This window comes from Taudactylus pleione, unplaced genomic scaffold (genome assembly GCF_031769625.1).
Source record: "Taudactylus pleione unplaced genomic scaffold, aTauple2 ptg000370l, whole genome shotgun sequence".
Classification (NCBI taxonomy): Eukaryota; Metazoa; Chordata; class Amphibia; order Anura; family Myobatrachidae; genus Taudactylus; species Taudactylus pleione.
Genome location: NW_028284771.1, coordinates 14,704 through 38,451, shown reverse-complemented (window position 1 = coordinate 38,451; position 23,748 = coordinate 14,704). Strand labels below are relative to the sequence as shown.

At 41.7% G+C, this 23,748-nt stretch overlaps 1 protein-coding gene across 1 annotated transcript in view; it reads left to right on the top strand.

The window, feature by feature from the left end:
• LOC148508335 (inositol hexakisphosphate and diphosphoinositol-pentakisphosphate kinase 2) overlaps positions 1–23,748 on the top strand; it is a gene marked incomplete at its 3' end in the record, with an annotated part of 70,024 nt that overhangs the window by 31,578 nt on the left and 14,698 nt on the right. The window contains exons 6-18 of the mRNA XM_088444646.1: positions 5,303–5,457; positions 6,166–6,267; positions 6,490–6,651; positions 9,799–9,920; positions 11,775–11,876; positions 12,568–12,654; positions 13,121–13,196; positions 13,309–13,418; positions 13,662–13,747; positions 19,300–19,425; positions 20,942–21,063; positions 21,307–21,489; positions 23,387–23,528. Coding sequence (XP_088300772.1) covers positions 5,303–5,457; positions 6,166–6,267; positions 6,490–6,651; positions 9,799–9,920; positions 11,775–11,876; positions 12,568–12,654; positions 13,121–13,196; positions 13,309–13,418; positions 13,662–13,747; positions 19,300–19,425; positions 20,942–21,063; positions 21,307–21,489; positions 23,387–23,528 — 1,575 coding nt within the window. The remainder of the gene's footprint in view (positions 1–5,302; positions 5,458–6,165; positions 6,268–6,489; positions 6,652–9,798; positions 9,921–11,774; positions 11,877–12,567; positions 12,655–13,120; positions 13,197–13,308; positions 13,419–13,661; positions 13,748–19,299; positions 19,426–20,941; positions 21,064–21,306; positions 21,490–23,386; positions 23,529–23,748) is intronic.

Sequence of the window (23,748 nt, the reverse complement as noted above, 5' to 3'; positions counted from 1 at the left end):
TAGGAGTATGTGCATAGAGCCTGAGACCACCCGCAAATATCTGAAGAGCACCCTTCCTAGGTAAAGCCCTTCCTAAGGGTACTTTCTTGAAAACCTTTAGAGAAGTCTGCTTTTTCCAAGCCTGCTGAAGGGAAGAAATTCAGCAAAACTTATCATGGTATGTGGAGCGTGTTTTACATCTTTAGCAGATTGCTTGTGAAAGAGCTTTTATATGTAGATTGTAGCCCTTGGTCCAGAGAAATCCTGCCTCAGGCTCATGAACAAATGAAGCCATTTTTATGATGGTATCAACATAGCCTGGTACCTTGGTTCTCTCATTGAACTTAATTGGTCAATTAGCAATAAGTCATGAGAGAGCATTTAACCCTACAGTTTGGAAGTTTTCTTCTTAAACATATTAACAAGACCATGGTGATGAAAAATACTCGTCCTGGTTTCTCTCAAAAATCCCTCTTTGTGCTATTAAAAAAAATCTGATTTAAGAATGGGGAAGAGATGGGCAAATGTCTGTTATTCAAAAGAGACATAACCCTATGTTACCCTTTTGGATTGAATAATTTTCTAAGCGATGTCGGTGCATATAATTGATGTAGCTGTGTCTACCGTGACAACTATTCCACTAGTAGATTGAGGTCTACTGAAGGACCCTATGGCTGCCCTGCGAAATTGAAATTTCTTTAAGAAGCTTTTACCAAGAGCAGTACTTAAAGTCTGATGTGACTATGGTTTAAGGGCTTGATTCAGACCCACTCGCAAGCGGCTGTCCGCTCGCAAGTGGGTCGATGGTGTGCACTGCGCATGCGCACGACGGCGGGAGCTCCGTCGTGCGCATGCGCCAGACGCGACGAGCGAAGGACTTTCCTTCGCTCGTTGTGTCTGATCAAAGGGGGCGTGCTGTCGATGTTTATTGACAGCAACGCCCCCTTTGGTGGGCGTGCCTCCCAGACGGGGGCGTTCCCAAGGGAACGCCTACCGTCAGAAGCCGGCCCACTGACCTCACTAGTGATGTCAGTGGGAGTGATTTTGGCTCTGATAGAGCCAAAATCACTCCGGGCCTTGCGGTTGAGAAACTCAACCGCCTGCTCCGGCTCGCAGTGGCGATGGTCAAGACCATCGCGGCCATCAACCTGCACGCTCGTATAGGCTGTGGGTGGTGACCCACAGCTATTCGAGCGTCCAGGAGGACGCTCCATAATTATGGAGGACGGCCCTCATTCAGAGCGTGCGCTCTGCTCAGAGCGTCCGGCTCTGAATGAGGGCCTAAGTTTCCAGGGACCTGGAGTATGAGTAGAGAACTTTCTTAAGGATAAACAAGATCAAAGTAAATGAATTGAAGCAGACAAGGATTGTTATTTATTTGTGAAGCTAAACTGGATGCAGTCACCTTCTCATTCAGAAGTATGGCTCTAGCCGTAGTCTGCAAAAGAGCCTTATGTGCCAGACCCAGAGCCAGTCGTTTAGCCACACTTTCTTTTGTAGGTGATATTCTGGGCCAATGGCCTTGCAAAAACCATCTTTTCTTTTTTTTTTTTTTTTCAATCAAAGCTTTATACTTTCAAATGTCGCAGGAAAAGCACTTGGATAATGGCAGGGTTCAAGGCTTAAAGTTCATGGAAGTTCACTCTCAGTACTGTATTGTGCTCACGACAAACCTCAATCTACACAGATTACTGGTACAAGGAGTATGGTGCAGAGTAAAAACCGATTCCATCTGAACATTCGAGAAATGAGGGCAGTACGGCATGTAATTCAGCTTATTTAATCTCTCACCAAAGTGGCGCTAGAAGCAAAACCATGATATTGCTTTCTGCATTGCATGTAGCAGGCAAAGATGAGAAGATATCATCATATAATCTTGGTTGAGACGTCCATCCAGGAAAACACGCCCTATACTTACAGGTATTTCAACATATTACAAAAGTTTGGACTGCCTCAAATAATTCTGTATTCCTCTTCATACTCTAAGGCAGCGTTTTACAACCACTGTGCCATTGCACACTAGTGTGCCGCGAGTGGTAGTCAAGTGTGCCGCGAGGTCAGAGCTGCAGAACTGACCTTACTTTTACTGCTAGCCCAGGCAGTGCTGGCTTCTCCAGGGAGGTTCAGACACGCCCGGGCCGTGACATATGAAGACGTGGCGGCGTGACATAGGTCATGCATGCTGCATTGCACTCCTGCCGGCACACTGCTCCCAGCTACAATCACTGAGTGTGACTGCGCAACCCCAGCCGATGAAGGGCAGAGCAGAGACGACAGTAAGCCTTCTCAGCTGGTTATTTTATTTTTTCTGTGGGGCCAATGTGATTGTTTTTGTTCTGTGGTGCCCAATGTGTTTGAAAACACAATGGCCCCCAAAGAACAAAAACAAACACATTGAGCCCCACAGAAAAAAATAAAACACAATGGCTCCACAGAAAGAAACCTAAAACAATATGGTCTCCATAGAAAGAAAACAAACACACGCATTGAAAACACTATGGCCCCCAAAGAACAAAAACAATGTGCGTGTTTGTTTTTCTGTGGGGGGCCAATGTCTGTGTTCTTTTTTTCCTTCAGGGGGACAATTTTCAGTGTTTTTTTTCCTGTGACCTTTTTAGCAATTTTAAAATCTTGATCGGTGTGCCGCAAGCTGAAAAAGGTTGAAAATCACTGTCCTAAGGTAACTTCTACTGGAATCTGTATGAAATACCACCGGCCCCATGGCCGGCGGTTCGATTCCTGGCAGTGACAGCCCGACAAATGCAGAGATCCTGGCAGCGGAAGCCCAACAGTGCTGGAAATCCCGATCGTGGATAGGTAAGAACTAACTAACCTAACCCTTCTTAGTGGTGCCTATCCCTAACCTCTCCCCCAAGTGCCTAACCCTAATCCCCCCCCCTTCCTCGCTGCCTAACCCTAAGTCTCCCCCCCCCCCCCCCCCCCCCCCGGGGGGTGCCTAACCCTCCCTCCCCCTAGCCTAACCCCAACCCTCCTGGGGTGTGCCTGACCCTAAGTCCCCCCGGGTGCCTTAAACCTAACCTTCCCACCTGCGGTTGTCCGCTCGCGGCACCCGCCATCACTTCGATCTGGATGCGGGGCGCCTGTGTCCCGGCGTTGGGGATATGTCAGGCGTCTACATCTAGACACCCGGCATTTCATCCCTCGCCGGGATATGACAGTCGGGAAGTTGGCTGCCGGTATTAAGACAGCCGGCTTCCCGATTGTATACCCTCCTATCAAAGGACTATCAGAATGAATGCGCTGTTGTTTCAGTTGCACTTTAATTTGGGGTATGTGTGCCCTCCCTTTCCTGTGTGCTCATGCCATGGAAGATTAATAAAGGAACAGTAGAGGTCATAGTAGTGGTTTTCTGTGGCATTGGATATGCTTATGGAATAGCTTTGACCTCACCATCTCGATCATATCTTCGGCACCAGGGACCAATTCAGAATCCCAACCCCAACTCCAATGTCCTGTCTTTGGAGGCGAGGAGATTAAATGGTCATTGCTAAGACGTAAACGAGTTTTTGACAAAGATACTAATGTACAGAAAACACAATTCTTCTATATTTACTATAATATTTGGAAGACCTTTATTGTGTGTGGCAGATTTAAACTATTTGACCCTGTTTCAGCTACTGTTCCACGGTTTTTATATTCTCCTCTGGATGGATTTAGTCTTGCTCTCACTACCCTGTCTGCTCTTTTTAGTGTTTTGGCATCTGATTTAACTTTACTATTTAAAAACAAACAGTAAAAATAAAATAAAGAGTTATGCTGGGCAATCACGGCCAGATAAAATGTCTGTCAGACCGACAGACATTTTATCTGGCAGCCTGCCAGCCGCAGATGTCGCTGGCATACTTTGTGAGATTTCTCACAGTGTATCAGCCCGACATCCGCGCTCCGCCCCCGGGGGAGGAGACATTTCCCTGCCCCTTCCATGGGAAGGAACACAGGAAATGTCTGTCTGTCGGCTGCGGCTGGGCATACACTGCCCGATGCGGCCGACAGTTTACCGGTAAATATCGCATCGGACGGGCATGCTGGACAATCCGGCATACGTGACCGAGTAATATTTAACCCTCGGTCGCCCCCCCACAGGCTACAATTATATGGGCGATCCGCCGATATCAGGCTTATCGCCCCGATAATTGTAGCGTGTATGGCCAGCATTAGGCCTTGCAACAACCCTATTGGACCTTTGTATCACATTATAGTACTTGATGCTCTAATATTATGATCCCTTTGCAAGAGATTTATCTTGTGGCTTTCACTGAAGATCATGTATTTGGTAGCAATTATGTCTGCCCATTGAGCGACAGAACCATATGTTCTAAGGTATAAGGAGCCTTTTTTTCAACCTATATATGGACAAATAATATATCAATCAGGAAATCATTAGTCTCTGTCTGCAAACAACCAACTATTTAAAAAAAAAAATTTAAAAATTAAATCCCCTAGCTCTTCTCAGGGCAATTTCTTTGTATCTGCCCAGAAGGATAGACGACCATAAACTGATTAATGTTTTATACTTTTTGTAGGACCCTGTTAAGAACCGGTCCTCTCTTCAGACAATGTTGTCTGGTAAAAGTATGGATGTGGCATCATCTGCAGGTGCTTGTTTGGGTGAAAAATCCTCCAAACTGTTAATGTAATAAGCCTTTTGTTGCAATTTCTTTGCAGTTGTGCTGTTAATGTTGCTTAATCCAACCTATATACTGCTTGGGTACATCCAAAATGTTATGGCTGCCACAGGGTTACAAAAGAAAATAGAATTATTGCCATTAATTTGTTTTCTTTGAAATACTACATGGCTGCCGACTATTTCCATTCCTTCTGGGGATGTCTATTTCTTGTCTCGTCTGACTAAGGAATTAGCCCATACGTTATGCCTGCCATGGAGTATTTCCAGGATGTAATTCTTCTGTTTATGCACTGGGAGAAAAGCAATGTCATTTGTGGCATCATCGTTCTAGCAATGATTGGGAACACTGGTACATGAGTAATATTTAGCACTGATCTTCTATGTCCTCCTAAATGTCTTATACATGTGTTGAATTAAATAACTTCTACATGAGTGACATGTATGGTATTATTATAATTTATACCTAATGTAAAGAGAATTATGTAGGATTATATGATGATGATGATGTAATTTTAGCTAGTGTTACCAGTTCTAATAATCAAACTGACTTTTTGACTCAATGTAGTGTGCTACTAATTTAACATATAAATGTGATGGGGTTATTCTAGCATTGATGAACTCTAAACAAGTATTGGCAGACCAGTCATCCTTTTCATATTGTTTGATGTTTTGCAGAATGTAATTTAATAGAAGGTGAGGATCATGTTGAGGTAAATGGTGAAATTTTCCAAAAACCCTTTGTAGAGAAGCCAGTCAGTGCTGAGGATCATAATGTTTACATTTACTACCCAACATCTGCTGGAGGTGGGAGCCAAAGACTTTTCCGAAAGGTGAGCTTCTGTCCTTTCTGCTGGACTCCTAGTATAATCTGACCTTGGAATTTGTGGATCTTGTATCCTTTGTCTCTGTATTTTGCATGGCCAGGGCAGGTACGTGCAAGATGAATAGATTGACTCATCCGAATAACGTAGGGTCAGTATTCAGTGGTTTAACACCATTTAATCTGCTACTTGTTTACAATATTTTTAGTAAAATCTTTGTATATTATTCATTAAAATAGTATAATATGCACTCTCTTATGGTTTTGAAAATCTGTTTTTGTTCTAGTCTATTTTCATCTGTTGCAAGATGTTTTTGCATGTCTGAGTTTGCAACCTCCCCATCCACTTTTCCTTCTGATAATTATCAGCTCCCTCAATCCTATCTGAAGCCGTCCTATTCCTGCCCTGCTATGGTGGTTATTTCTGGCAGCACCATATTATTCCCCTGGGGGGGAGCAGAACACTGGTGCTTACTGAGCTCCTTGTGTATCGCCCACAGGAAGCCAGTGTTTTTCCTCTGTTCACGTCTGCACTTTGCAGGTAATGTGAGCACTGGGTTACAGGCACAGTACCGCAGATTTGCTCTGTGAACGCTGCATTATTGAGTGACAGCCTATGCCATAATTCTTGGTGTTTTTTACGCTTTTCTCTCATTTAAATTCAGCAGTTACATCTGTGCATTCCCTCGTGTTTAGTTAAATGTATTTTGCTTTTTAGATTGGCAGTCGTAGCAGTGTGTATTCCCCTGAAAGCAGCGTAAGGAAGACTGGTGCATATATTTATGAGGAGTTTATGCCCACTGACGGCACTGATGTAAAGGTATTTTACCTTCTACCACTCCAAACAGACAAATTCTGTTAATTTTTTGTTGTTATATTTAAAAATAAGGCCATTGAATGTATAATTGTTATTTCAGCCTTAACTGCGGTGTAGGTTTCCAGGCAGACTGGTGCTGAACTAAGTTTCTCATGATGGTGAGGTCTCCCCACTTTAAATACAAACTGCTGCTGGTACTTACTGCTTTGTCTATGTGTAATAAAGGTTTACACCGTGGGGCCAGACTATGCTCATGCTGAAGCTCGCAAGTCTCCCGCTCTGGATGGCAAGGTAGAAAGGGACAGTGAGGGGAAAGAAGTTCGGTATCCTGTCATCTTAAACGCCAGAGAGAAACTAATAGCCTGGAAAGTGTGCCTCGCCTTTAAGGTGATTGTCTGTACTGTGTATATGTGACTGTTTGCAGTATCTGCTGATCTGTGTACTAGGTTTTTCCCGAGGACTTGTTAATGTTGCAACATGTTGGACCAGATTTTTTATTTATTTATTTTTTTTTAATTTTTATTGAAACGCTGTATATGACAAACAGAAAAAAAAAAAAAATTTTTTACAATTCCGGTTTTACATCTGAAAACAGAATCGTATATTTTTAAGAATAATACAAAAATCATCACTATAATAATTCATAATAAGTTGCAAATTTAGCTAACCAAGTCATCCTACAACACAGTAATAAAGGTCCCAGTAAGGTTCCTAATTCAATTCAACAGAAAGTGGGAGATAGGAGTCATGAGGCGAAACCAAGAACCCAGCAAGCACTAAAGAAAAATAAAGTAATATAGATTCTATACAGGATTCCAAAATAATTGGAGGGTCATTAGATATTTCACAGAGGTTATACCATTGACTAGTCTTAAATGATGCCTTGATATGCAACAGGTAGAGTTGAGATATAGCTCTCCCATCTGTCAAAAAATTAAGAGACACTGACTTCCTTTTCTAATAATATGGTTTCTATTCAATCCATGTTGAACACATGGAAGAGTTTCTCCTAAATAATTTCAATGTAGGAGGGGAAACGCTTATCCAGGCTTGTAAAATGGTTTTGCGGGCCACTGCGCTGATTTTCGATCATTTTTTACAGCCTTTTGTCACTGACCCTCTGGTAATATCCAAAATAATGCCCACTCATTAGTAAAAGGAAGGTCATTTACCAAATTATCTAAAGGGTATTACGAACTTGTAACCAAAATATTCTGAGAAGAGGGCATGTCCAGAAATAGTGATATAGATCAGCTAACTGAGAATGGCACCGTGGACATGAGGGCGACGTCGATATCCCTGCCTGTTGGACCAGTTTTATTATTCACAGATCCAGGCAAATAAAATGCTTCAGAAACCAACATTTGTATTAGCAATGTCTCTGCTATAAAATCAATGCATAAGTAAGTTGAGTGTTTTGTGTGCCTATGCGCTCAAAGGCCTTTCACTATTGCGGCAATAGCAGCAGCGGGTACTGGAGGTAAGCACCCTCAATGCCAAAATGCATCTTTATTCAAGAGTACCCAGCACTCAACCTTAATGTGTAATTACGATAAATGTGCATATGACCTATGCGCGTAATCACCATATCATAGATAAAGATTACTACACTTGGTGTCTTTAATCATGATAGTATGCTTTATCTAAAAAAAAATTGTTGTATAATAAATGTTATATCTCTTTAAAATATCGATGTCCAACAACTTGAATCCGTAAATAATCAAATACAATGGAGACTTTTTTAAACAACTGCCGGCATTATGTTGAACATGTTCTGTTTCGATACAGGACAGAATATGGACATATGACTTTACAGAGGAGTCTCCATCGTATTGGATTATTTTGTGCAAGCGGCTTTTCTACTGGGGGCATTACTCAAGGGGGGGGCATTACTACAGGGGGCATTTCTTCTGGGGGTGGCATTACTATTTCGGGCACAAATACAGAGGCTGTATTACTATTGGGGGCACACATACAGAGGCATTAGTACTGGGGGAATTACTACTGGGGCCAAAACCACAGGGGGCATGACTACTGGGGGCACAACTACGGGGGTATTACTACTGGGGACATTACTATTGGGCGCACACGGGGGGGCATGACTGAGGGCATTATCATTGGCGGCACAACTACAGGGGTATTACTACTGGGGACATTTACTGTATACAGGAGACATTACTGTTGGGGGCACTACCACAGGGGGCGTTACTACAGGGGGCATGACTATTGGGGGCACTACTAATGGGAGTATTGCATAAGGGGCACTACTACTGGGTGCACTGCATAAAGGGCACCACTACTGTGGGCTCTGCATACAGGGCACTGCCACTGTGGGCACTGACACTACTGCGGGCTCTGCATAAGGTCCCCATTGTGCTTACCCCCAGTTCGTCACGATTAATAGGGGCCCCCACATGTTTGTTGCCCAGGTGCCCCCACAGACCTTAATCCGGCCTTGGACATCGATATTTTAATGAGAGAGAGAACATTTATTATATAACAATTTTTTTTTTTTTTTTTTTAGATAAATAAAGCATACTATTATGATAAAAGGCCCCAAGTGTAGTAATCTTTAGCTGTTACCTTGATTACGCGCATATGGCATAGGTCATATGCGCATTTGTTTATCGTAATTACACATTAAGGTTGACTGCTGGGTACTCTTGAACCATAAATCCAATATGCCTAAACTACTACAGAAAGAACAAAGTAGTTTAACGGGGTGTGTTTTTTTTATTTTTATTTTTTTAGTCATTATTTTTTAAATAATACAAATGACTTTTGCTGGTTATTCTGTCTAGATCTTGCTTTTGATTAGGATTGCTGGGTAGTGGGCAAACATTGACTCTGGATACTGGACTCAGACCAGGTCATATGGGGGATGGATAAGAGCTGTTGTCATTTGTAGGTAGTAGGATCACTGCAGCTTTAGGTGCAGTGATCTTTAGTGAAACAGTGAAGTTTACTGCTCAGTCAGCTCACACAGAATATAGTAGAAAAAAAAAAATATATATATATAATATTTAAACAGGAACACATCTGATTTATACAGGTTAATAATAATAATCTAACTTTTTAATGGGGCCTTGTTGCTGTTTCTATACACTTTTTTAAACACCTGCTGGCAGGAGGTGATCTATCCCTATACAGAGTCTATCTATCCCTCCCAGCACTCCCTGCTTTATCCATTTTACAGCACTCTGGAGTGGGGAGACAGCCCAAACAGTGCCAGAAGCCTCTGTACCCACACCGGATCACCAGGATGAGCATTCTACTAATTTTAACTTTTCCAACAATTTAAGCTCGTTTTAATTCTAACCTTTCCCACAAGGTGCCTAATGCACACAGCATTACCTTGCTCATTTTACCACCGCTGGGATACACATGATGCACTGTGCCAGCAGCCTAAATATAACACTGGGGTGGGCTGGTACCTGTAGCCTCAGTAGAGCTCTGTTTATTGTCTAGGTTATCTCTACAATGATTCTTTTCTGTAAGGTACATGTCATTTACAGTATATTTTTTTCTTGGCAGCAAACTGTGTGCGGTTTTGATTTGCTGCGTGCAAATGGCCAGTCTTATGTCTGTGATGTTAATGGATTCAGCTTCGTGAAGAATTCTATGAAGTACTATGACGACTGTGCAAAGATCCTTGGGTAATAGTGTGTATTTGTGGCTGCAGCAGCCATGCTCCTCTAGAAGTACTCCCTGCTTTCCCATCAGAGTTCTTGTATTTCCTGCGGAAAATGTGCAAATAAATGTAATGCTTTAAACTCCCTGTCTATTTAGTAGCTGTTCCCCAATTTTAAAAAAAATGTCCTGTAGCACTGTTTTAACAAGTTTGTTTGTATGAGTTGGGTTCTGCAAGACATTCTCTGGATGAACTTGCACTGCAGTTATAATTTGCAATCCAATTCCAAACTTGCATTGCTTTTTAAGAGGAAATTTGCCTTTTCTGTGTGCAGCCCCCTGCGCAGGTGAAAAGGAAGGGAAAGTCTCTGTTTTAAGGTAAAAATATCGGGACACAGTGCAGAACCACTGGTACATCCCACTCGGTGAATAATCACACACTTTGAGGGGCTTAACTAGCATAATTTGGGCAATAAAGATGTGTCTGTTTTTCAGGTGAATTTCTCTAAACCGCTCAATAATTGTGTAAATGATGTGGGACAGGTATGGGGAGGTGTAAATGATGTGGGACAGGTATGGGGAGGTGTAAATGATGTGGGACAGGTATGGGGAGGTGTAAATGATGTCGGACAGGTATGGGGAGGTGTAAATGATGTGGGACAGGTATGGGGAGGTGCCAATGACGACGTGGGACAGGTATGGGGAGGTGCCAATGACGACGTGGGACAGGTATGGGGAGGTGCCAATGACGACGTGGGACAGGTATGGGGAGGTGCCAATGACGACGTGGGACAGGTATGGGGAGGTGCCAATGACGACGTGGGACAGGTATGGGGAGGTGCCAATGACGACGTGGGACAGGTATGGGGAGGTGCCAATGACGACGTGGGACAGGTATGGGGAGGTGCCAATGACGACGTGGGACAGGTATGGGGAGGTGCCAATGACGACGTGGGACAGGTATGGGGAGGTGCCAATGACGACGTGGGGCAGGTATGGGGAGGTGCCAATGACGACGGGGGGCAGGTATGGGGAGGTGCCAATGACGACGGGGGGCAGGTATGGGGAGGTGCCAATGTCGACGGGGAGCAGGTATGGGGAGGTGCCAATGTCGACAGGGGGCAGGTATGGGGAGGTGCCAATGACGACGGGGGGCAGGTATGGGGAGGTGCCAATGACGACGGGGGGCAGGTATGGGGAGGTGCCAATGACGACGGGGGGCAGGTATGGGGAGGTGCCAATGACGACGTGGGGCAGGTATGGGGGGGAGGTGTTGTATTGATGGGAGAGGGATTTTAGAACTTGCAGATGAGAGAGAAAAGTGTTTGTTCCAACTTTTACAAACTTGTACAAAAACACTGAATAATTACTATACAAGCATTGTCCTGTACCCCCAAAATGCTTTAATTGGTTGAAAAACACTTGCAAAAATCAGCCATTTTACACCTTTTAAAAACCTCCAGTACTCTCCTTATGGCCTCTTACAGCCTTCTATATTGGCCTTCTATCTTAGTTGCCTCTTTTTTGGGCTCCAGGGTGGTTCCCCACTTTTTATGCATTCTCCCACGTAGCATGTAGTAGAAAAGTTGCACAACCTTTCTGCGGCTACTGCATATTGGCATTTCTAAATGGATCTCGCGTTTCTCATGTGCGTGCGTTTGTGGGATGTTTGCGTGTTTCATGAAACAAACCTGCATTCACAAACTTGCTCCTAATTGGATTGAGACCATATTCTTCCTAATGTCCATGAATCGAGTAGATTTTTTTTTTATACTTCAATGTAACAAAAAAAATGTATATATTTATTTAGTCTTATTTAATATGAATTTTTTTGGCAATTATTTATAAATATTAGTCACCATGCTGTTCTTTTATTTCAGAAATATCATCATGCGTGAGCTTTCTCCCCAATTTCACATCCCCTGGTCTATACCACTGGAAGCAGAAGATATACCTATAGTTCCTACAACATCGGGAACAATGTAAGCCAGTATTTACATGTCTTCCCCATATAAATCATACCTGGGGACAGTATATTTCACCTAAAATCTCAATTTATTATAAATAAGAGGATTGGATGTGTTCATGAGCAGGATGCAGGCTTATCCGTACACTTTTATACTCCCGTTATGTATTCTTCTACTTAATGTGTCACATAAAATACCCTGTGTATTGTAGCCTTTCCCCTCTGTACCTCTTCTCCTTGGTTCCTACATCCCCAGTCTGCAGCAGCCCTTATGCTGGCCATACAGCAGTCTTGTGGCTTATTTTACTTTCAACAATGTAGCAGACATGTGCCCAACACAATTAGGTTTGTTACCTGCCAATGATCTCATGACTCCCCACATGAGGACACCGCGATCAGGCTTACCACCAAACAAACCATTCTCCCATGAGTGAGCAGGAATAGCAAGGCCATACTTCTGTGCTCTTGTAGAGTAACTGAAAACCTGTACCTGCAGATATCTGAGACCCTGAGTAGGGGGCAGTAAACACAAACATTCTCCATAATCTCTCACTGACCTTCACATTTGTTTTTGTTTTTTTTTTGTCTTTAAAGAAAAATCTGCAGCATAGCAGTGATGATTTCTTAAAAATGTCCTCGAGGCAAAATTACTACTAATATAATAAAATTGTTACTCCCTCCTACCATTTTTTTTTTTTCTTTAAAAGGATGGAGCTCCGATGCGTGATAGCTGTAATTAGACATGGCGATCGGACTCCGAAGCAAAAGATGAAAATGGAAGTGAGGCATCAAAGGTAATTCCCTTCAGTTACGTGAATGGATAGGAGTTCTCCTCTGCAGGTTTATAGTGTTAACTTTCAGCAAATAAATTATAACAATTACTCGCTTGTGCCTCAAGTTCTGCTTTTTGAGTGGCCGAAGCTGTGAGAGGTGATGATATTGTGAGCAGTTTATCTTGGTGATGGGGGTGGCGTTCGCTTTGCTGTTTACCCAGGAAGTGTTGTCATAGTCTGAAAGCTGTAAAAAGTCTTACAGCACTTCCCACCGTGTCATTGAGCCTATAATATTTATTTTTAAGCTATTATCGTCTTTCAACAGACAGAATCTTTCTGTTTTATTTTCTAAAAACTTGTTCAAAGCCTCTCTCGAATGAAGAACCAACTGTGGGATCATTGTAATGTAATGTGTTTTTTATTTACATTTCTCATGTTTCACTTAAAAAAAGAATATATATATATATTTTTTTCTTCCTATTTCAAGGTTCTTTGATCTATTTGAAAAGTGCTATGGCTACAAGACTGGAAAATTAAAACTGAAGAAACCAAAACAGTTGCAGGCATGTGGAAAGTTTGTTAGACAATTTATATATTCTTTTACATTTGTGACTAATCAAGACCAATTGGTCATTTACTCTGCCCATAAAGTGTTGTGTATATTACATTGAACAGGAAGTGCTGGACATTGCACGGCAACTTCTCGTTGAACTTGGACAGAACAATGATTCTGAAATTGAAGAGAGCAAAGCAAAACTTGAGCAGCTGAAAACCGTATTAGAGATGTAAGTGCAGATGGATAATAAGAAAACTCCTGAAATGATCTTGGATGCTTCTAATCAATGACTACTATCAGATTGCTATGAGTTACTGAAATTAATGCAACAGAAACCATCCTAATTCACTATTCCCAGTATTGTTTTACAGTATTTATTAGAAATGTGGGTCTTCCCTACCACGTAAAGCATTGCAAATTCTCTACTTGATGTTTATCTGGTTCATTTACGTAACGATTGTGTATATTTTAGGTACGGACACTTTTCTGGAATAAACCGTAAAGTACAACTGACATATCTCCCACATGGATGCCCGAAGACGTCTAGTGAAGAAGAAGGTACTGCATGATCTATTAAAGTTCAAATACATTTTAAGTTTTTTCTAAGATGTTGTTCTTCAGCACATAGGACTGTTAACTCCCCCAATATAAAATGCATGCACATTAATATAAATTATATTGTTCAGTCTTACGCTGACTTTCCCCTGTAGCTTGAAAGTACAATTTATGTCCCCCACGCCTGCCATAAACATCTATAGCACCCACAGCTAGTGGGCAGGGTGCTGATATGGCAAAAAGATTGAACCACATAAGAATGTAGTCATAAACATGAAACCTATAGAAAAAAAAAAGGAAAAAAACAAGCGCAAATTCTTTTTAGGATATCGATTTTTCATATGTAATTATCCTAGATGACTCCTATAATATGTCCATGAAAACAATCCTCTTCTTAACACCAGATTTCTTCAATCCTCAAAACATAGAAGGAATCAACCAATCAGTAGATGTCAAACTAATGGAATAATTTATAATACTCTTACTTACATCTAAGTGTAAGATGTCCAACTCCTCTTTTTCTCTCTCCTGATAATAACAACGAGCCTTCAAAGTTCAAATGTACATCAATAGATCCTCCAAAGTAATCAAAAACCGTAATATCCCATAGTGTAATTCAGCAAAATGTATTTACATATAAACACATACAACAGAGTGCCTGTGTACCTTAAGAGGCCTTCAGACCAAGGCAGGATGTAAACACCTATATAGAAATTCCTATATTCCGGACTAGGAAAATCCAACAAATGGTCCCTCACCGTCTGTCTGATTCCCCAAATAAGGTCTAGGTCGTATACAGTCACACTAACGCGTTTCAGCGGTAAGTCTTTATCAAAGTGTGATCTGAATAGAGACATAACCGTGACTTCCGGCAAACAGCAGGAAGTGATTGCCAAAGCCGGACTAGATTGAAGACCGCGTGCCGGAGGTGGACACGAACCTCGATCACGTGTCACTTCCGGCATACATGATAAACAGTGCAGAGGATCTACGTCTCTATATTTTGAGTGACAGTAAGTCGGGCCAATCGGGAGAGGGCTGACTGATTACTGGAAGAGGTGGGGCCATTTGTTGGGCTTTTTTAAGTCAGGAATGTCTCTATTCAGATCACATTTTGATAAAGGCTTACTGCTGAAACGCGTTAGTGTGACTGCAGAAGACCTGGCCCTTATTTGGGGAATCAGACAGAGACGGTGAGGGACCTTTTTGTTGGATCTTCCTAGTCCAGAATATAGGAATTTACATATAGGTGTTTACATCCTGCCTTGGTCTGAAGGCCTCTTAAGGTACACGGGCACTCTGTTGTATGTGTTTATATGTAAATAAATTTTGCTGAATTACACTATGGGATATTCCTATTTTTGATTACTTTGGAGGATCTATTGATGTACATTTGAACTTTGAAGGCTCTTTGTTATTATCAGAAGAGAGAAAAAGAGGCGGTAGACATCTTACACTTAGATGTAAGTAAGAGTATTATAAATTATTCCACTAGTTTGACATCTATTGATTGATTCCTTCTATGTTTTGAGGATTGAAGAAATTTGGTGTTAAGAAGAGGATTGTTTTCATGGACAGATTATAGGAGTCATCTATGGACATTTACATATGAAAAATCGATATCCTAAAAAGAATTTGCGTTTGGTTTTTTTCTTTTTTTTTTTCTGTAGTTCATTGAATGTGGTGGGGATCACATTACTGCTGAGCAGCATTTTCATCTGTTGGGCAGCACAGAATTTGACAAATTAGAAAGTGTGGGCTGTGAAAGATCTAACAGATAAACAATATTTTAGATCTTTTACGTACAAGTAACACGTACAATGATGCTCGGATGGTTAAGTAAATGTGTTGGAAAAATCAGAACAGTATGTCACAAAGATTATTAACCAAAAGCAAATTAAAAATGCCATCGACTTCTACATGACCATGGACGATCTCATGATGTCCGTAGCTACTAAATTTAAAGAATTTAGCACAATCCAACGCAGTGGTTGCCAACCTTAATTGACGTGTGAGCTACTTTAGTAAAATTAAACCTCCTGAAGAGCTACTGAAATTGTAGAAAAATAATCTGGCTAATAACCTAACAATTGATGGTCATTTAAGGAATGTTAAAATAAAATGTTTCATAGAAAACAACAACGCATTTCATTATTACAGTGATATTGTTGTGCTTTGTAAATAAAATAGCTGTGTGATTTTGCGGCAGGGCTGGGTGGGGGTCACTCGCTCTGCCGTAACGTATACGCCGTGGATGGAACCACAGGGAAGCACAGCTGCGGTAATCACCTGACATGCTTCCCTGTGGCTCCACCCATGGCGTCTACACAATGGGGGAGCACGCGCCAGAGGTCACTTGCTCCTAGTTTACTCGGCAGTACTGCAGCTTGGTGGTGAGCTGCCAAAATTAAGACCGCGAGCTACAAGTTGGAGACCACTGATCTAGAGCCCATGGCTCTTGTTTAAGGAGTCTTCCTCCTATCAAAATGTTCAGGGTGGCCGTTAAGTCATTTATTGGCTTTTATTATATACTTGATCTTTTTCTCTGGTAAGACCATAGAATTTGATGTGTTTGGTGTGATTTTTTGTTCTTTTCACTGTGATTAATTTACTACTGTTTATTTTACTGATATTGATGATACTTTGCTTAATGATTTTGGTGATCTTAATAATAAAACTTTTATTGCAATTAAAAAAAAAATTCTATTAACTTGATGATTAGTCGTGTACTGGCTATGTATGAATGATGTTCAACAGAATATAATACAGGTTGAGTCTACCATATCCAAATATTCAGAAATACAGAATATTCCGAGATACGGAATTATTTTGGCAGGACTGAGCTAATGAAACCTTTTGATGGTTCAGTGTACACAAACTTTGTCTAAGGCACAAATTATTAAAAAATATTGTATAAAATTACCTGCAGGCTGTGTGTATAAGGTGTATATAACACATAAATGCATTCTGTGTGTATATTTGGGTCCCATTCCCAAGATATTTCATTATATGTGAATATTCCAAAATACGGAATATTCCGTTATTCAAAATACCCCTGGTTCCAAGCATTTTGGATGTGGGAGGCTCAACCTGTAGTATGTTAAAAAAGGTATGTTGTTGAAATATACCACCTCATAAATAAAGTCCTTAAAAAAAAAATAATAATAAAAAAAAATAATGTAGTTTTATATACACGAGTAAAGTGTCTACATAGTAGTGTTAATAAATGCTAGTAACATATTCCATATAAAATGTAATACAAATACCCCCACAGGGGAACATTCTCTTTCTTGCAGTGGTACAAATGGAAATAAATCCAGATTGAGAACTGCACCCTGGTACAATGAAGGAATTATTATAAACTGGAGGAGTCTGTACACAACCAGCCAATCATAAGCAGCTAGGTCAGTGTTGGCTAACCTTGTCACTCTAGCTGTTGTGGAACTATATATCCCAGCTTGCCCTGCCACAGTTTTAGCATGCCCTAATAGCAAAACTGTAGCAGTGCATGCTGGGTTATGTAGTTCCATTACAGCTGGAGTGTCAAGGTTAGCCAACACTGAGCTAGATAGTAGCACTGGTGTTGTAATTATCATTGCACATCTATGCACCAGGTCTCCTCTATTTGCAAAAGATTTTCCTCCTAAGAATCGTATCACGGAATGCGTCAGTCTCTCATCATGTCATAGTTTAAGTTCAAAAGAGTGATGGTGTCTGTTTTGTGAGGCTCTGATTGTCAGGTTCCAGTAAATATACACAGAAACAACAGATATGAAAAGACAGTAAAATTACAGTGTGTTGGTGCATAACAAATGTACACAATAAATAATGAGTATTAATACTCCGTTTCAGGGTTCATTATTTTGTGGTCCTTTAATCAAATACAATCTGTGCAAAATCCCTTTTGCTTTTCAGTCACACAACGTGTTTGCTACCTGGTACAGACACAACAAAACAATTTCTCTCACGCATCTATCCCCCCTACCTCCATAGTAATCTAAGATGGCTACAAACTACATCTCCGTAGCAATACACAGATGTACGTTGTTCTAATTGCTATGTGCTGCCTGCTTAGCGCGTATGATGAAACTTACAGGGCAGCGTTGCATATACATATACCCATTTTTGGGTCCCTCAAGTCCTCTGTCAAGCGTGTGTTGTGTTAGGCGTGAGTGTAGAAGCCATCCTTTTGGCTCTGTAGTCCTGACGAATTAGTGAGCATAATGGTGTAAATAAACCTTTGTTCATAAGTGTGGCTGCAACCTATCGTGCCAAAGGTACTGATGGGGAGACTAAAAGACCAGTAGGAGATGACTGATATGGGTCCGTAAGTGATGGGATAGCGTAGGCAGTAAATGTGATGTGATTGCAATCCGTGCTGGATTTCCCACGTGACGCCCTTGTGTAGGGGTGTCGCTGGCTGGGGGCGGCACAGCAGTCCCCCTTTGTAAGAGCTTTCCAGTGCCCCAATTGAGCCGCTGCTATTTGGATACAGAACAAAGACTACATCCACCATGGTGCATCAGGGGGAGTCTCGGGAGCGGGCGGATGTGCAGTCCACGAGCCCAAAAGATTAGGATCGTATCAAGGGGAGTCCCTGGAGCATTTGCATGTGCAATCTGGATGCCTGGAAGAGGAGGCTTATAGCCCAAGATAGAAGCCTGCAAAATGCTGGAGGGAAATGAGTGTGGCCAGAAGCCTGCAGGTAGTGGGTGGGGGCAGCGGATGCCCAATAATATTGTGCCTAGAGGCAGCATGAGCTCTAAATCCACCCCTGATTGCAATCTAGAGCAGTGGTGTGCAACAGGCATCCCAGCAAGCCTTCACCTGTGCCCCCAAGCCAGCTGCTTCTGATCTGATTTACTCTCTACATTATTATAAAGCAGAGTATAAGACTGAACAGTAGCAGTGACACATGCACACTGCGGGGAAGTCATGCATTATACCGGAGAAGAATGGAATGCAGTTTGCTCCCCCTCCTTCTGCGGGCTCCAATAAACCTACCCCACCAACTTAGGGACATGCAGAATAGGGATAATGTAAGCCCCACACCTGATCTGCTCAAAGCCCGGTAATATGCTGCTCCAGATCAGGAAGATGGAAGTACATATGGAAGGTATGGCACAGCGAAGAGTTCTGTGACAGTGTATTCACAGCAATTTCTGACAGGAAAAATAAAGGCCACAATGTTTACATAGTGGAGATTTCAGCTGATTTATTTGGTCATATTGTAAAAGGGTATCAGTACTACCTGGTGTAACGGTTAGGTGTAGTGATATCATACATATCTATGCAGCTGTAGTTATATTTGTTTTTCTAGGCAAAAGCCCCCTTGGCCAGAGATCCAGGGAAATGCTTTACATGTATGTTTAACCTAAAGCAAAAACTACTAAAGACTTGTTCAGTATGTCTAACCCATGTACTAGTTAAGGGATCACTTGGTTTGACAAGTATTCTAGGGCAGATCGCATGGCTGGATCGGGAAAATCAAAGTTTCAACTTGTGCGTAAAAAAAAAAAATTTTCATGCACAAATTATATTGCTTCATTTTTCAGACTGTCGGAGAGATGAGCCATCATTGCTTTTAGTCCTGAAGTGGGGAGGTGAACTGACTCCTGCAGGCCGGATTCAAGCAGAGGAGCTGGGAAGGGCGTTTCGATGCATGTATCCTGGAGGACAAGGTAATATGAACAGCTTTAGTTGGATGGGCGATTCCCCGCTCTGCCGAGGTCAGGGGATCGGAGAAATCCAACATGTTGGACAATCTCTCGATTTCCCGATTCCGACCTAAAAATGGTCAATCAGGGATTTTTAACATGTTGACTATCCCTGTTTCCCAGTCGGATTACCGGTCATTGATGTCCGCCAATCTGCATTTTTGATCGGCATGGGCAGAATGGGGAAATCGGTCTGTAGATGTATGGCCTGCATAGCTCCTACACAAACATCATTTTTGTGTTTGTTTTGGAAATACTGCCTTATGTTACCTTGGCTGCTGACTTGGCCATTTAGGCTGTGACTTATAAGCCAGGCTTTCTGCATTTCAGTCTCCATGACTGAGGTGGGTGTAATTGATTTTGACTGCAATTCATTGTTATTTTAAGCCTGATGTTAGGGTACCAATTGCGGAAAGGTCACTGTATGTTACATGGGCTATCAATCTTAAATATTTTGGTAAAAATGAAAACAATACTTCATACTTTCAATATTCTAATTTTATAAAGCGTTACACAGTGAGGACAAGCACTGAACGGTTGCATTTTTTGTTGCCCTATAATGATGGCCACATGCTTCAGTCTGTGCCTTCATTGTTTTTGCTGAGACAGGTTTCCATGAAGTGGTAGGAAAAAAGAGTAATTTAGTTCCTAAAAGACCCTTAGTGCTACCGAGTAACACTTGGCGGGGGGGAATTCAATTCAACGTGAATTGAATAGCGCTGGGAGGGAGCTTCTGGAGCTATTCAATTCAGTGCGCTGTTATGTCGGAGAATGCCAGTTCTCGCGACTTAAGAAGGGTGTTAAGGCACGAGAACAGGCATTCTCTGACTAAAGTGCCCGGTGCGCAACTGTTAGCACCGCGATAAGCAGTAAAACAGCTGCGCGTCCGGCACTCTTGTCGCATTTCTCCTCTCATCCCCAGGGAGGTGCGAGAATAAATCCTTTGCCCTCCCAAACAGGGCGCTGTATTGAATATCTTCAGGAGCAGCCTCCCGCGGCTATTCAACATCGCACTGAATTGAATTCCCCCCACTGAGCTCCCACTTTTTGAAGCACAACTTGTAGCGCACGGAGCATAGATGTATGTGGACACATCTGTATATCCAGTGTTAGCGGGATCTAAATCAGTCTGAGAAGTTTAATAGCTGGTGCACATAAACACGAGGTGCTTGCAATGCAATCTGACCCTTTTTAGATTGAGCTGACTATGCATTGTGCACTGCGAGCGTTACATCCCTGCCATTCTTTACTTGTAAGCACTGATATCCTCCACACCAGGGTCACAGGAGAGGATATTACCATTGTGCTAGTGTGTTGGCAGCAGACAAAACCGCACCACTTGCATCTCATAATATTATTACGCTCAGTAAGAAAATGTGCACTTGGACCCTTATATGTAGCATTTAATTTAAGTACACTTTAATTTCTTTATATAATATGATGAATGTATAGATGTGCAAATGTTTATATTGCTTTCTAGGAGACTACGCTGGATTTCCAGGGTGTGGCCTGCTTAGGTTACATAGTACTTATCGACATGACCTGAAAATCTATGCATCAGATGAAGGGAGGGTCCAGATGACAGCTGCAGCTTTTGCTAAAGTAATTGTGACTTATTTGTTACTCTCCCCCTTTTTTTTCTTTTACAGATTTTCTTTTGGTTTCAAAGAACTGTTCATAGAAGATATGTTTTGTATTGCATGCAATTTGGGCAGAATTAGATTTATTGTTTCTGCATCAGATTGAAGCCTGACCTCAGGATATGCTGATAGGAGTAAGGGAGTTTGAGTTCCTTAAAACAGATGTTGTCGCTACTGTTTGTAACGCTCCGATTCTCATTTTTAGGGCTTGTTGGCACTGGAAGGGGAACTGACCCCAATCCTTGTTCAGATGGTGAAAAGTGCCAATATGAATGGCCTGTTGGACAGTGACAGTGACTCTTTAAGTAGCTGTCAGCATCGAGTTAAGGCCAGACTCCATGAGATACTTCAGCGGGACCGTGATTTTAGTGCTGATGACTTTGAGAAGGTAACAATGAGAACTCGGAGGAAAATATTTTCTTATTTTTAATAGAACACGTCACTTGTGGAATTGTTAGTTGTTTTTGTTTGTTTGTTTTTTTCTGTCTTCTTATGATCCTTGCTTGAGGCTAGTATAAAAAGCAGATCCCATTCTGGTGAAGCAAAGTCGAGGTGCTATATAAGATTAAGGTCTGATCAGGAACTCTACCAGATGCTACTGACCGCTCCTGGTGGCTTTCCCCAACAGGTACTGAGGGGAAAGTGGCATGTCAAGTTCTTTCTGGGGCTGATAAGGCGCTTTAACCACCTGCAAAGTAGTGATCATCCCCATTTAAATGCTCCCTCTTTATAACTATCTCATTTGTGATACTTTGTTACTACACTTATGTACCTAGTCTGCCCTGAATGCTCTTGATCTACCCCACCCCTCTTATAGCCCAATGCAGACTTTTGCACCCTCACCGTTCTGCTATCTTGGCCCCAAATCCATGTGCTTTCCCCTTAAAACTTTGTGCAATTGCACAAAAGAAACATGCAAATACAATGGATGTAAATCAACTTCTAGCGCTCACCTATTCACAAGTGCACATTAGTGATATAACAATGAGAGCAATAATCACCATTAATTGGTTCCACTTGATAATCTTGTAGTCTTTAATAACTTTTATGGAAGTGATCTCTTATCCTCCAATGAGTTGTACGCTGACCATCCACAGCAACCAAAATGCAGGAGGAAAGAAAACAAACATAGTATAGATCAAACTAAAACATATACATTTAATGATGAAATACACTCACAAAGTGTAGGGCAAATCAGGCATTAAGAAGCCATAAAAATGGTACAGCAGCAGCACTGAGGGAGGCTCTCTCCTTGTAGTCCTCTAGATGGTAGAAAGGAAAGTAAAACCACCAGCTCCGGATGCAGTGGTTAGCCACAGGATTGAGCAAGTCCAACAGGTGCTCCACTGATCAGGAATGCTTCTGACGAAGGACTATTAGGTCTAAAACGCGTTAATCGTGGACTCTGACGACTTCTGCTGTTCCTGATCAGTGGAGCACCTGTTGGACTTGCTCAATCCTGTGGCTAATCACTGCATCCGGCTGGTGGTTTTGCTTTCCTTTCTACCGTCTAGAGGACTACCAGGAGAGAGCCTGCCTCAGTGCTGCTGCTGTACCATTTTTATGGCTTCTTAATGCCTGATTTGCCCTACACTTTGTGAGTGTATTTCATCATTAAAATGTAAATGTTTTAGTTTGATCTATACTATGTTTGTTTTTCTTCCTCCTGCATTTTGGTTGCAGTGGTCAGCGTACAACTCATTGGAGGATAAGAGTTCACTTCCATAAAAGTTATTAAAGACTACAAGATTTATTATCAAGTGGAACCAATTAATGGTGATTATTGTTCTCATTGTTATATCACTAATGTGCACTTGTGAATAGGTGAGCTCTAGAAGTTGATTTGTATCCATTGTATTTACATGTTTCTCTGAATAGCGGGTGTCTATTCTATGGTATTTCTACTTCTTGCTGCACTGCCTATTTTTATTGCGCACCCATTATCAAAATTTTTTTTTTCAAACATTGCACAAAATAAGGAAAGTGATGTTTCTAAAGAACGACTGTGCTGCGTTTTTACAGTCCTGGCATTTGTAGTGACTATTTGAATGTACATTTAAAGTGCTTCTGTTTAAATATGTATTTTTTTTTTAAACTAACTTTGGCTGTGACACTACACCTAAATTGTCATTATTTTTCCTTCAGGTAAATGTAACAAAATATAGTTTTATTTTTTTTTTTACCCAAACTTTATTTAGTTTATACCGTTCCTTTTATAGAGTCTGTAAAATTGTAGGTTTGGTTGTGCTGTAATTAAAACCCTATTGTCTTTCTATCTTCCGTAGCTCACGCCCACTGGAAGCATTTCTCAGATTAAATCAATGCAGATTATAAAGAATCCAGTTAAGACTTGTGACAAAGTTTACTCCCTCATTCAAAGCCTGACATCCCAAATCCGGCAGAGAATGGAGGACCCAAAATGTGCAGGTAATGTCTATTGTACTTGGCAATGGATTCAATACATCCATCTGATTGGTATATTTGTCATTGGTGGCCAATGGGCCTTGAGAAGTATCATTCCTTGTCATCGCACCCAAAGCCCTGCTGGGATAGCAAAGAGATTGATGGCAAACTGATGGTTATCATTATCACTTTACTGCAGACAGGAAACTGCGCCACAGCCCAGCATGCACCTAAAAAAACCTGC